At 41.9% G+C, this 15,286-nt stretch overlaps 1 protein-coding gene across 1 annotated transcript in view; it reads left to right on the forward strand.

Moving 5' to 3' along the window:
- furinb (furin (paired basic amino acid cleaving enzyme) b) overlaps nt 1–15,286 on the forward strand; it is a 141,771-nt gene that overhangs the window by 61,268 nt on the left and 65,217 nt on the right. The window contains exon 2 of the mRNA XM_010769487.1: nt 14,741–14,839. Within this exon, the coding sequence (XP_010767789.1) occupies nt 14,741–14,839 (99 nt within the window). The remainder of the gene's footprint in view (nt 1–14,740; nt 14,840–15,286) is intronic.

Below are 15,286 nucleotides of genomic sequence, written 5' to 3' on the forward strand. Positions count from 1 at the left end.
CACATCAAGCCAGTGGAGATGGGGGAGGGGAGAGAGGAGACATGAGGAGGGGAGAGAGGAGACATGGGGAGGGGAGAGAGGAGACATGAGGAGGGGAGAGAGAGGAGACATGAGGAGAGGAGAGAGGAGACATGAGGAAAGAGGAGACATGAGGAGGGGAGAGAGGAGTGATGAGGAGGGGAGAGAGGAGACATGAGGAGGGGAGAGAGGAGACATGAGGAGAGAGGAGACATGAGGAGAGGAGAGAGGAGACATGAGGAGAGAGGAGACATGAGGAGAGGAGAGAGGAGACATGAGGAGACATGAGGAGGGGAGCGAGGAGACATGAGGAGGGGAGAGAGGAGACATGAGCGAGAGAGGAGACATGAGGAGAGAGGGAGACATGAGGAGGGGAGAGAGGAGACATGGAGGAGGGGAGAGAGGAGACATGAGGAGGGGAGAGAGGAGACATGAGGAGGGGAGAGAGGAGACATGGGAGGGGAGAGAGGAGACATGAGGAGGGGGGAGAGAGGAGACATGAAGAGGAGGGGAGAGGAGACATGAGGAGGGGAGAGAGGAGACATGAGGAGGGGAGAGAGGAGACATGAGGAGGGGAGAGAGGAGACATGAGGAGAGGAGAGAGGAGTGATGAGGAGGGGAGAGAGGAGACATGAGGAGAGAGGAGACATGAGGAGGGGAGAGGAGAAATGAGGAGGGGAAAGAGGAGACATGAGGAGGGGAGAGAGGAGACATGAGGAGAGAGGAGACATGAGGAGGGGAGAGAGGAGACATGAGGAGGGGAGAGAGGAGACGTGAGGAGGGGAGAGGAGACATGAGGAGGGCAGAGAGGACACATGAGGAGGGGGGAGAGGATACATGAGGAGGGGAGAGAGGAGACATGATGAGGGGGGAGAGGATACATGAGGAGGGGAGAGAGGAGACATGAGGAGGGGAGAGAGGAGACATGAGGAGGGGGGAGAGGAGTGATGAGGAGGGGAGAGAGGAGACATGAGGAGAGAGGAGACATGAAGAGAGGAGAGAGGAGACATGAGGAGGGGAGAGATAGGAGACATGAGGAGGGATGGGAGGAGGGATGGGAGGGGAGAGAGGAGACATGGGGAAGGGAGAGAGGAGACATGAGGAGGGGAGAGAGGAGACATGAGGAGGGGAGAGAGGAGACATGGGAGGGGAGAGAGGAGACATGAGGAGGGGAGAGAGGAGACATGAGGAGGGGGAAGAGGAGACATGAGGAGAGAGGAGACATGAGGAGGGGAGAGAGGAGACATGAGGAGGGGAGAGAGGAGACATGAGGAGGGGAGAGAGGAGACATGAGGAGGGGGGAGAGGAGACATGAGGAGAGAGGATACATGAGGAGGGGAGAGAGGAGACATGAGGAGGGGAGAGAGAGACATGAGGAGAGAGGAGACATGAGGAGAGGAGAGAGGAGGTGGGAGAGAGGAGACATGAGGAGGGAGAGAGGAGACATGAGGAGAGAGGAGACATAGGAGACATGAGGAGACATGAGGAGAGGAGAGAGGAGACAGAGGAGACATGAGGGGTCAGACGCTTGAAAGGAGAAGGTATGATACGAGGAAGACAGATATTTATGCGGTGAGAAAGAAGGATTGATATACAGACTTTTTTGTACATTATTGTTTGCACTGCTGGCCATTTAATCACAAAAAGTATTAATATGCAAGAACTACATTTTGATGACTAATATTTTAAGAATTGCTAGATGTCTTGTAGTTCAGAGTATGACGCCATTTTGAAGCCACAGAACATTTGAGGTTAGCAGATCAGCTTCTTTGGTTTCCTGCTTTAAAAACCAACATGTTTGCTCATTATTTCTCAGATGTAACATAATACCAGAACTAAACTAGTGCACATTAACCCTTACAAATACAAATATGTGCTACCTTTAAGCACCCAGCTAAACACAAACAACGTTTCAGAAGAGCTGGATCTCCTTCCGGAAAGGAATTCAAGGATGTGACATGTATGGGCAGAAACGCTATAGGAAAATAAATAAAAAGCAAGGTCTGTCTATGACCCAGATCTGAGGTATGTTTCGTCTCCAGGAAACACAATTCCACACATCTTTGGCCAACAGACACGGACAGAACGGTCCCATCAATGGGCCGTGACGACTGAATCTAAGTATCTCTTTTACAGAATGAAAACGCACATGAGGGATCCTGGACACTTGACTTTTATAATCCAAGCTCATTTTTAAACTCTTTGATGTTAAGGGAAGAACTCAGAGGTCCAGGGGTCTCATAAGAAAGATTTTTTATTTTGTTTTTGCAGCTAAAATATCTTTCAGTTCAATTCACTTTCCATTGCTGTTGGAAACTATTATGTTTAACTTTATGTGGACTTTTAGGGCAGAAGACTTTGGGACATAAACTTTTGTTGTTATGATGTAGGATGTGATATTTCAGCTGGATAGTTCAGTGTCAGACAATAAGAAGACACAATCTATCATCTTAACAGGCTCATAATGTTGCTCTAAGGCTAAAAGACGGTTTAGCTAATTCTGTAATGAATTATAGGAACAGTTCAACTTTTTCTTTGAGCATTAGATGAAGAGATAGCCCCATTTCTATCCTCCATTAAAGCTGCCCTATTATGCTCCTTTCCAGGTGTATATCAGTATGTAGTGTCTCTACTTTAAAGAGTCCTCTCCTGCTGATGTTCAGGTGTATATCAGTATGTAGTGTCTCTACTTTAAAGAGTCCTCTCCTGCTGATGTTCAGGTGTATATCAGTATGTAGTGTCTCTACTTTAAAGAGTCCTCTCCTGCTGATGTTCAGGTGTATATCAGTATGTAGAGTCTTTACTTTAAAGAGTCCTCTCCTGCTGATGTACATGGGGAAGGGAGAGAGGAGACATGAGGAGGGGAGAGAGGAGACATGAGGAGNGGGAGAGCCAGAGATATGAAAAATCCACCCAAATGGCCCCAGAAGAGGGTTTTTTATGCTAAATCTGTCTAAAAAGGTCAAATATCACTTGTTTTGCATCAATCTTGATACAGGGTACTTATTATATGTTGTACTTTGGATTCCTAAAGCTTTTAGTCTACTAAACCATCATCCAAGGTTAGTTTTCACTATAAGTACAAAATATATTTTGGACGGACACTATAATTTACAGTTTTTTACCATGTTCAATCTGAATTTTCTTTAAAATAAAAAACATCTATATTGAATCTGACTTTTCTACATCCAACTGACAGGTTTATCATTACTTTGAGAAAAAAGATTATTAATTTAACCCTTTTAGAAGGGAAAATATGGTCATTTGTTCTGGGAATGTCATTTTCAAGCCTGAAACCTGAAAAACAGGCTCGGGGGTTAACAGGTTAATTGGGATTTGAGTTAATATCAATAATTGTGTTGAGTGTACAAGCTTACAAGGACGATCTGCTTCTTTATCTGCCTTTTTGTTTCCAATGCATTTGTGCAGTGACCTTATAAATACAGTCTTTGGCAGTGACTCATTGTACGCCATCGCTTTCAACTGCTCCACCAGCCCCTCACATTTTGGCACCAAACCAGCTCCCATGCAGAGGTTGTTTCAGGCGCTCATGATGCTGTGCTCAAGAAGGAAAACTTTCTCAATAATCAGAGACCCCAATCCTCAAACTCTCTACTTTTTTATGTCTTCAACTGTCTGTGCTTCTGAGGTTCAAAGATTGGACCTAATGTTCCATGAATTTGGACGGGGCCTGGTTCAAAGTCGCACCCCTCAGCTCTTGAAGTCGCCTAGCTCCTCTACCTCCATGGCTGCTGCCTGTGTGTCCTGGGCCCCTCTCTGGAAATGCTCAGAGGGAGTATGAGTCTTTCTTTTTGATCTATGTGGCTGAAGGATCTTAAGGAATGTGAGAATATTCTTTATAAGCCTGTACAATTCTTTCAATCCATGCCATGTGCCTCTTGCATGTGACACTCAAGACCTGATTTCACCTAATAATAAAGAACTTCATTCATTTTCTCAGTCATTTCACCTTCATTTAAATGTAAAATACGTATTTGTGTTTTTTCATCTTTGAATATCTTTTTTTTTTATATTAGATCGTATAGTATCCAAGGTAAAATTGTGACTATAAAACACATCACTGAAATTATCCCCCAGTGTGTGTGTGTGTGTATATATATTCTGGTTCAGAATATATATGGAAAATATAATCACGATATTTATAGAAAGAAATTATAATAAATAACTTCAGCCAAGAACAGTTTTTCTGAGCTTCCTACCTGATAAAACAGCATACCTATAAACAGTAAAACCAGAGACTGATAATGTTTCAGTGTTCTCTTAATATGTTTCCAGAGCTGTGTATATCCGTGGAACTAGGTAATACTTTGTCCTGACTTTTTATCTTATTTAATACAGGAAAATTCCTTACATGGTTCAGTCCAAATCACTTGTTCTCAAAAATGGGACTTCAGAGTACTACTTTTTTATTGAAGATAAATCGGAATACAGATTGATATTTTTGCAAGTAGATGTCTACTGGTTGAAGGACGTGTAATGAAAGTGAACAGTAACACAGACAAACATTTAATTTTTAAGGTTTTTATATGGTGTGAGCCTTCTTCTATTAAAGTGACGAAAAGACTAAGGAATAGAAGTGTGTCTTGAACAAAGTGCTTTTGACCCTTTCTGGGCCGACAGGCACAATCCTGGCGCCAAATTGCATTGCATCGCTCGATTGCCAGTGACAAACCTAACCTACCTCACCTACCTCACCTCTGGAACCACTGCAGTGTGTGGCGAGTCACGAAGTGCTGACCTACGCACCTCAGAAAAAGGCTACAAACATAAAACCCATCATGCGCTGAAAAACATAGAACACAGCAAAGCAGGATAAATGTATCTCATTTGCAACACATTCACATAGAGCCTGAATCTCTCAGGCTTTTCACTAGGCTTATATTTAGCAGATAGGACGACATGAATGATTTTAATAAGGGTCTCAACATGAGAAGAGGGATAAAATGTAAGCACCAAACGTGTCGGTTTTAATAGACTGAAGCAGGGGAGCGTCGCTGGGGGCTGAGGGGAAAGACACATACTGTAGAATAAAGGAATTAAACTGACGAGTGCAGAATGGAAAATGGAAGTGGAACCTATTTACTTCAGCTGTTCAAAACTAGGGTGACGGAGCCTGACAGAGGCTATGCTGGCACCAGGGAATTCAGCATAGGCGATGTGGAATAGAGCAGTGGGCTGAGTTTAACTCTGCATATGAATAATACAGCAGCCTCACAGACTCCTGGCACTCTTAAAAAGGCCACTATCTGAGGAACCAGCCGCAGGGGACAGCTGGAGGCTGGAGGCGTCTCTCTTTATTGACCTCATCGCACACATGGAGAACTGAACGCAGAGATATACATAGTTGTAAGTGAGTCGGTGCATGCAGGTGTTCCTTCAGCGCTCTGTGATGTTTTAGTGAGAGTGTGGGGGGATTTCTGTTTCAAGGGTTTTGTTTTTTTTAATGCCGTAGGGTTGCATCTTCTTGTTGTATTTCTGAAGGTGTTGACAGCTTCCATTTTCTTGAGCTGAGCCCTTGAAGTGAAGGGCACATATCAGGCAGAGGACAATTACACATTTCGTTTCCCCTGGTCCATCACGGCTGCCTCTCCCAGTGATCCTCCCATCTTGCAGCCATTGATAGATTGACAGATCTGAGTCTATGAAAAATCAATAGGACAACCCTTTGAGTGCCCCTCACATTGATTGTTCATGGATGTAGTTACTGTACTAACAAGCGGCAGGCTTTTTATTCCTTGGGAAGTTTGCCCTTTCTTGAGTGTGGAAAACAGATTGAAGGTCATGTAGGAGCACAAGGGTGCAATTCAAATAAAGAGTGGAGGAGGAAGAAAGGGAAGTGTGTGTTGTATGTGCTTTTTTGTATGGCATGGCATCAAGGCAACATGTTGCCTCAATGCATACACTAAGGGCCAACAGCACTCTGGTCGTACTTGAACAGCACTTAAGAATGCTTAGAGCTGTAACATACTCATTATTTCACTACATTTTCGGTCGTATTGAAGTGTTTTCTTCTTTTTTCAATTAACTCTCCAGCTATTATTTTTCTTTCTCCTCATTTGCATGACACATGCTTCATTGCATGAGCTCTTTTTTAGATGAACACACCGTGATGGCACGCTTGTCTTCATTGTGTCTTTATATCCAAAGAGCAGTGATGCTGTTCTCTTCAAAATGTCTGTTTACTCTTCCCCTCTCCCGTCGGCTTGGAAATTAACCTAGTTTGATCTCAATCCTTTGCTTTCTGCTAAAGTTGTTTTCATACATCATCAAGTCTTCTCCTGCTTTTGCTCATGGCAAGTGGAAGACGTCCCTTGTGGCCCCTGTTTCATGCAAAGATTCTGTTTACCAATGCATCTAAATATTTGTTGGTATATCCCTCATCCTCTCTCTTTCTTTTCTCTTCTCTGTTGCTTGCTTTTTAATCATTCCTCAATGAAAGGTAACAGAAAGTCTATGAAGGATAACCAGCTACCTCTCACCCCTAGGCTTGATGGACCATCGCTTAGTAATAGTGGAGCAGGTTAGCAGCATGATTACTGATATCAAAGGAGAAATGGAGAATCCACTGCTGTGCTGTAGCGCTGCTAAAAAACAAGCATCCAACCTTCCTTTAACTCCATGAATATTCTGGTGAAGCATAGTCAAAGTTGAGTGTTTACTAATTTGAGTTGCACATTTCTCTGACCGCGAGAGGGATTATAGAGAAGAGACTTATAGAGAATGTAGAATAGGCCCAGTGAGACAAAGCTCAAATAAAAAATACAAGGAGTGATCTGAAATATTTAAAGGTCTTTCTCTCGCAGACACGCTATCCCTCACATGTAACCTCTCTGTATTGGTCTCTGTCTCCCGTTCTCAAGGCCAGAGCTCGGAATCGTTCGTGTGTGGGGTGCGTGTGCTTGCGAGCACATTATGTAAATCACTGTGAACACCAGCAAGTTCGATATGCAGGCTGGTGGAATCAGTGACACTCTGAGCACGCGTTTGGCTGAGTGATGATGTAGCTTTACCCTGAATGTGTGTGTGTGTGTGTGTGTGTGTGTGTGTGTGTGTGTGTGTGTGTGTGTGTGTGTGTGTGTGTGTGTGTGTGTGTGTGTGTGTGTGTGTGTGTGTGTGTGTATTTTGATAAGCAACCTCTTCCTGCTCTGTGCCTTATCTGTTCTCTTGAGAAACGACACCAAAGAGATAAAGTAGACTTTTTCCACATTTTTCTTTGTATGTCCGCAGCAAATGCCTGAGATGAATATATGATGGCCATTTCATGTTTCTGGTGGAATCTTACTGCATTGCATCAAGGCATGAGAGATATGTTGTGTATATCCAGGCATAAAATCACAGAGGGTGAGAACATCATTGATTCGAATTAAAGGCACTAATCATTTACAGTGACAGAACTGTTTAATGGGGCCCTATTTTAGTTTTTTGTAGGTTGTCCCTTTCCCTTATGTGATTTTGTGCATGTAAATGGTCTGCAGAGGCTTCAATCCCAAAGTTCCCTCCAGAGACACACACACTCCCACCCTGCCTGAAATGCCCCAATTTGACTCCTTTGTTTACTTACGTAACAGTGACGTCACTATGTAACGTTCGCGCTTTGCTAGCACTCCAACACATTGAACGTGTTAGGCAAAGGGGCGGGACAGGTGAAAGTGTTTGACCTTTTACAACAGAGCCGGCCAGCTAACCAATCAGATCAGACTTGGCTCTTGTTCAGACAGAGGGTGAAAAGGGGCTGTGTGAATCACATCTGACAGTAGAGGTACAAAATAATACAAAAATGAACCTGAAAATGAGCATAATAACTTAAATGTAGTGTTATGGTAATATAAGTGAAAGGCCTGGCATCAGTTGGGCCATTTCGACTGCAGGGCCTAGCACGGCTTAGTACGGTATAGTTAGGCCTTGGTAGGCCAGGCTCACTTTATGCTGCGTTTCCATTACAGTTTAGGAACTGGGGTAGTAACTATAGTAACACAGTGTAGTGGAAATGCGCCATAAGTGTCATGCATGACTTTAGTAGCCATTTCCAACTTTTTCCCCTTTCTTCACTCATCTATTATCCTCTGATGTATTTCTTTCTCCGGCCTCAATTTCATTTCCTCCTTTCTTTCATATTCAATGTGTTTACTCTCCCAGAGCAACAATAAGTCTGGACGGACACCGTGATCTAGCTTTGCCTTCAAGGTCTTTGTGCCATATTATTAAAGAAGATTTATTCAATGGCCCAAATCGGCTTTCACACCTTTCATGCTGCTTCTGTCCTGGTTCTGCACTACTACTAAAGGGATGGTCTTCAGAGGCATTTTGTTAAATCTTTGCTATTCCGCCGCATAATTAGCCAAAACAGTTTTGTGGCTCAGCTTTTCCCAAGACAACAAGTCTCCTGAGCTGCTAAATGCAGAGGAAGCGTGCAACATGCAGAATTGGAGCTAAGATACAGACAAATAATTACCCTTCATTTGAAAACACTCAATTAGCCTCTATTTCAGAGTAAAATAATGACTTTCTCCTACTAAGCGGAACCCTAGAGTTTCAGCTGTAATTAGTCCAAACGATGGAAGCCCAGTGGCTCAGTGGAGACCATAACAACACAACTGTTTTATTAACCCAACAGCAAATATCACACCATGCCAACGCACAGCAACACATTTGCTGTACATATAAACTGTTAGCAACCAAGAGCACCAATTCTTGTGTGCTTTAACAACTGATGTGGGTTCTCTGAGTAAGCAACATAAATCAGAGGAGAGGCAAAGTTTTTTTTTTTAAAGTGAAAGAGGAAAAAGGCTTGGTGGGCTCTGTGGCAATCAATGACAACAGATGTACAACAGAAGCTGCCTGTGAGTGCCTCTCCACTGCACAGCAGAAGAGCATTGTGTGCATTGCTGTGTGTTTCTCACACTTTTATGTGCCCACTGTTGCATCTTCCACCAAGGTTAGAGAAATCCTATATCACAGGCTGTGAATTACAGTGCTCACTGTTTAGAGTGAATTATTATTATTGCTTTGTCTCCAAGCAGCCATTGACGCTAGTGTTTTTCCCTGAAAGATAGGTCTGATTGACGCCAGTTCCAATAAGGGGGATTTGCCTCTGCATACAAGCTTAAGGGAATACACTAAATGTGGAAGTCTGTCACAGTCAATACTAGCGTGGTGGACCTTTTAAGCTCCCATGCTGAATACTGAACATTTGTATTCACATAAGCACACAGATACACATGCTTAATCAGCTGACATCAACACACATTCTCTTATTTTCCTCAGCCGTTATAGTACCAAACCTCTATTCGAGTTAGCATAGGTCTCCCTGCAGAATTTAAGTGCCGTTATAAGACAAATTAGATCTTACTATGAACCTTTTCCATTGCCTATCACTTGGGAACACCAAAGAGTGTCTGGTATGAAACAAATATCTCAATAACTGCGTGCTCTGCATAATTTTATCCTCTTTAGTTTGATGAGAATGAAAATAAAACATTCCCTCTTTTTTGACATTGGAAAGTTGCCTAAACGCTTGTATGCACACACACACTGCAATGTGAAACAGCATTAGATTACAGCCCAGTGAAAGCTTGCTACATTTCTGTTTCGGCACCACTGATCTGAAGCCAATCCCCTGTGAAAAATATTGACTTAACATCCGTGGCGTGAGGTGGCTTGAGACCAAGGCAGCCACCATAGAGGGATCCAAAAAAAGGGACACACCAGAGTATGGGATATAAGAGACACACCATGACATTACATTCGGTCACCTTGAAATCAAGCAACCACTGTGATTGATAACGTCGGCAGATGGCTTGAATTACCCCGTGGAGTGTAGAAAAATGTAGTGTGACCTCTGCTTTTGAACATGCTGTGGTGAACCGTGTATTTTGAAATGTATTGCCCTGAAGCAAGTGGGAGCAGGGAGAGAAAATAGGCAAGGTCAAGGATTATTAAAGAAATAAAAATCATCTGTATCACTGAGTGGGCTGAAGAAATTATGATGCCTCTTTGATGCTCCACACATCTCTCGGACTGACTGAAGGTTTTTGATAAGCTATCATAACGTCAGCAGCATTTCAAATACAGCCACCTTTCAGACTCCCACAGCTTTGATGCGCACTCGTGTAAGTTCAAAGTTATTGAAATTACAAGCTTGAAATACTCGACAATTATATCACAGCTTAAACAAACCTCCACTTTCAAAAACGGTCGCTGAATTAAAGGAATTAAAATGTCCAATGCTAAAAGCAAATTACCATAATTACAAAGATTGAATAGGGAAAAGTCTCTCTGTCCACGCTCGCAGACTCATAGAAAGAGAGAGACAGAGAACATTGGAGGCTATAGATGGATTTCTAAGCATTACAGTGAACTGTTTACAACTCAATTTACACAACATGAATAACTTGTTTTACTGATGATCAGCTAGGTTATTGTAAAATGTGCGTATTTGATTGATATTTTCTTTTGGGCCTATACCTCTATGAACGATTAGAGCCCATTCACAATACTGAGTCCACGACTGTGAAATATTCTGTGATTGGGGTTTTAGCTGGGCAAACCGCCTACAGACACTACCGTAGGTTACTGTGTTACTGCATAACAATACGAAATGGCTGGCAGTTTGCTGAGGTTAGCGAAAGTGAGCTATTTGCACACTCTTGGTGCTAAGGGAGGCTGATGAAAGGCAAGGCAAATATCATTATCATATATTAAAAGATCATGGAGGTCTCGTTTAAAAAATAAAAAAGCAATTTTACGTTAAAAAACATGAATACGTAACAATATACCGTACATAGCAATAACATTACACTTAGATTCTTGCACTTAGCTTCATCAGAGGTTATTTTAGACTCAGAAATATTTCACCATTATGACTTACCTAATGCTGCTGAATTCTGGTTTCACATCTGAATCTGAATCTGATCCATACTGAGAAAACGTTATCTCAGTGTCATTTTCAGCCAACAAAAAAATCAGCAAAAGACCTCAACAGAATCTCTGTCATTTTTTTATAATATATAAAGAACATCAAAATACTGAGCTCCATTAATGCATGGATTTGGAGATCAGGTCATCTAAGGGGAGAAAAAGAGATGAATATGCTCCTTTTATTATATCTTAAAATCGAACACAATGGTCACCTTCACTGGAGTTTAGAAGGACATTTAGACCAAAGTCTGAAACTATCAGAGAAGATAAACTGAAATATACTCTTTTGGATAAAGTGAAGAGAGCAGTAAACCTGACTACACAGGCTCTAAAGCCATTCATAAGCGACCCTCTTATTCAATACAAATCCATCTTATTTCTAAAATCCACCTATCTTCTGTAAAGATCTGTTGCTAATTAGTGGTGGCTTGATTCACATGTTATTTAACACATTGACAGATGAGAGCATTCTTTGAAAATGTAAAATACTGTATGGCTTTTGCTTGTATGGCTACATGCTCTAATTACATACATGAGCCTGGAAATTAATGAGTGTAACAGTTTGCTTTTGGCCTTAGGGTTACATTTGGGAAAGTCTTGAAAACACAAGTTTGCCACAACTCTGATTTCTCACAGAGCTGACATAAGTTAATATTCATAAATGTAAAATACCCTGGTATGGATACATATTTTATGTCCACCTTCATAACCTTCATTATTCCACTTGCCTGGGGTTACCCCAATCCTATAATCTTATATTTGCATTCAGATTTGCACTTATTTGGACTTTTTGTTTTTACTGCTGTTATGCTGGGCCATATGGAGGAACTAACAAAATGTGATGTTGGATAAATAATCAATGTGGACATTATGCCTGAGTGGGTGAAGGCGAATAATAAACTGCTAGAACAGTCTTCTAAATTTAGAAAAAAACATCACTTTACTGCAATGCAGCCTTTAAAACCAGCAAAAGAGACCTATGCCATATCTCAATATCAAAGATTTAAGATAGTATCTAGTCTCATATCACATATATATATATATAAATATACATATAGTGTTTATAATACAAACACTCTAAACTACAGTCAATTAAGTTTTGCAATATATCGATATTATATCAACTTTATCTAATATCGGTATATTGAACATCCTTTAGATATATTGGTGTTTCCTTCATTCATGTCATTATAAAAACACTATCTTGTATACTTGGTCAGATCGTATACCTTTAAGCATTTTTTAGTCGTTTATTTTTTTAATTAATTTTTTTATTTCATTATAGTGTGTACAGTAATCAATGCCACTTCATTTATATTGTAATACCACAGTACACTCTTTTCAGTCGTTTCTGACATTTTATAGACAAACGCACTAACCAATTAATTTACAATTGGAAAATTATTTCATAATGAAAATAATCGTTAATTGCAGCTCTACATCCCCTGTCTAGACTGACAGTTTCAATTGAAGAGTTATTATTAGGCAAATGCATTTGTTACTCATTAAATATGTATCTCAAGGCAACAGGAAGTTATATATTGATGGAAATATGTGAGAAACAACAGTAAGAATCACATGAGATATGAGTGTACAGTAAAGGGCAGTATACCTCTCAGGCAGACTCGCAGCACAGTGGCAGGGTGACTAATGACCTGCAGTGCTCTCAATTATTACCGCTGGCACACACACACTCACGCAATATGATTCATTCTGGTTCAAACTAAAGAGAAGCATGACTCAGGCAGCTACACCAATATTTCCATCTCAATTTCCCAAGACCCAGAGAGTCTTGGTCTAAATGAGGACATCAGCACTCTAGGAAATAGGTCTGTCCGACAGAAAACCCACCTCTGCGCCGCGAAAATTAGCTTCCTGCCCTGCCGCAATCAATGGGAAAGTGGGTCTCGTTAATATATTGGGTCACTTCCCTCATCTCACCTCAATCTTGCATCATTCAGAGGCTATTTCCTTTTGAATCGCTTTAACGTCATATTCATGAAGGGGTTCCTGTAAGGTCAGATGCTGATGTACTGAATTTACTTAAGATGTCAAGAAGTCAGCATCAACATAAGATCTTCCACAAGAGTGTCTCCAAGGAGATTATCCTGTTATTGCGATAATATTTCACCTTTCTGTCGGTTGTAAGCTATATTAATTAAGCTATACAAAGCTATATTGCCTATTTGGCATCTATATGCTTGATATCTTGGATTGTAGTGATAATGATCAAGCTATTTAACCCAGGGAATTGTCCTACGTTGACACTTTTTTACCACTCTTGCCACATTTGTAATCATTGAAGGATTGTCTGTATGCAGAGCTGTCTCCTCACAAAGCAGCCTTATTCATCTTTCACACACATCATTTTGTGCATCCCGAACTCTAAGGGAAAGTAATAATTTTTGTACAACGTTGAGTCATTTAAGACTGATGGCCACTCAGTTTATGTGGAAATGATCACAGCAAGTGGTTTAAAATCAGGTCCTAATTACAAATATTGGACAAATGAATAGTAATAGGCTGGCAGCAGGCTGGCAGTGTTGTATCAGCGCTGCCAGAGACTGCCTCTGAGCTCCAGCTCAGTCTGGGCCCTCGCAGACAGCCTGCCTGCAGAATCAGCCTGCAGCCCCAGGAGAGCCTTCCATCCTGCTGCGTCTGCTCTTCTCCCGCCTCACACACATCCATCCTGCCTGGTCGGCCTGTCAAACCCTGCGCCTTCCTCCCCCCTCCCCCCTTCTCCTCTTCCTCCTCTCTTCCTCCGCTCCACTGGGCTTGTGAAGGTGAGCCAGTCCCCAGTGGCACTACTGTACAGATTGCAATGCTTCCTCTTCAAATGGAGGCGTCTCTCCTGTGAATACCCTTGTAAAGAGTGGCTGGGCTGCTCCTCTTCTTTCTCTTCCTCCGCTCACTGTTTGGTTATTTTTGTCTTTTTTTATCTCTGGACATCTGAATTATTTAACTCAATCTTGCTCTCAGGTCACCTCTCCTTGACCGTGACTCGGGGAGAGACAGGCTGCTCCGTGTCTCTCTTAAGAGGAAGGCTTACTAAAAAAAGCTTGACGCTTGAAGTTGCAGGCCAGTTTGGTGACAAATGTCACCCATTGGCCTGCTCTTAAAAGCGCTTTTATGAGCTGGGTGTGTGACGGATGCTTCAGTCTTGCTTTGAAGTGACACTGCCTCTAATGTATGCATCTAGTCATGTTTTCTAGTGTCTAGCTGCTGTTGTGTTATGGATTATTTTCTGTTGGTGTGTGTATACAAATGTGTCTCTGACATGTTCTCCTGCAAAGGGCTTAAGACTCTTCATCCCATTTCCAGGTTAGCATCAGTTCATCCAGGTTGTGTTGGAATAGAGAGCTTTTTCTTTTATTTATCCCATAGCTAAAACATGATTATGGGCTCTGTTCAAATCCCAAAACATCTTAGACTGCACTGGCTAGTGAACATTTAACAGCTCATTGAAGTAATGATACAAGACCCATTGGGTTACTATCAACAGCTACAGTTCTCTCATGCGGCTTTTACAGCACTTCAGTGGTTAAGACTCTTGCAATGTGCTGCGAGTGGAAATATTATAATGGTTTCTGCTGGCCTGTTCGGTAATAGATACTCATTTAGCTTTTAATATATAGACAGAAAATGCCAGACTCCAATGTTCAATGGACATGTTTTCAGCTCTTTCCTAAATTAACGCTGTCTGCACATTTGCCTTTGTGAGTGTTATCTAGCCATCCAGATGCTGCAGGTGAACTCATTACCTTTTCCTTCTCTGTTTGTGCAGGTTTTTGGAGATTATTATCACTTCAGGCATCATGCCGTGGAGAAGAGAGCTGTGTCTGGCCACTCGGGGATGCACATCAGACTGCAGAAAGAACCACAGGTAAGACTGTTGTCAGCTCTCTCACGGCTCATTGCAGCACTACGTTAGCAACAAAGGGCCAAAAGACAGATTTGATTACAAACTCAGAGTGTGTATATCACAAGAAAAAAGGATGCCAGCGTCAATGACAGCTTGTCAAACTCTATGTTCTGTTCAGTCCATGCGGTCCTTCCATCTGTCCCCATGACCCAATCTGAGGTACCAACTAGCTGTAAATATGCAAATAAAGCCACAAAAACAACACAACAGCTGGGAGTCGTTTTGTGTTTCTGGCTTTTCTTTTTTGTTTTGTTTTGTGAAATCATTATTTGCATCTAAATGTTAACTAGAGGGAAAAATTGGCAGTCATCAGTCTAAACATCCAGAAACAAGAACATTTACCTTGCTTGAATGATTTTCAGATTTTGACATCTGGTCCTATTCGCACACAGCCCAGCAGCTAACAAT

This window comes from Notothenia coriiceps, unplaced genomic scaffold (assembly GCF_000735185.1).
Source record: "Notothenia coriiceps isolate Sejong01 unplaced genomic scaffold, NC01 NC01_scaffold00007371, whole genome shotgun sequence".
NCBI classification, from domain to species: Eukaryota; Metazoa; Chordata; class Actinopteri; order Perciformes; family Nototheniidae; genus Notothenia; species Notothenia coriiceps.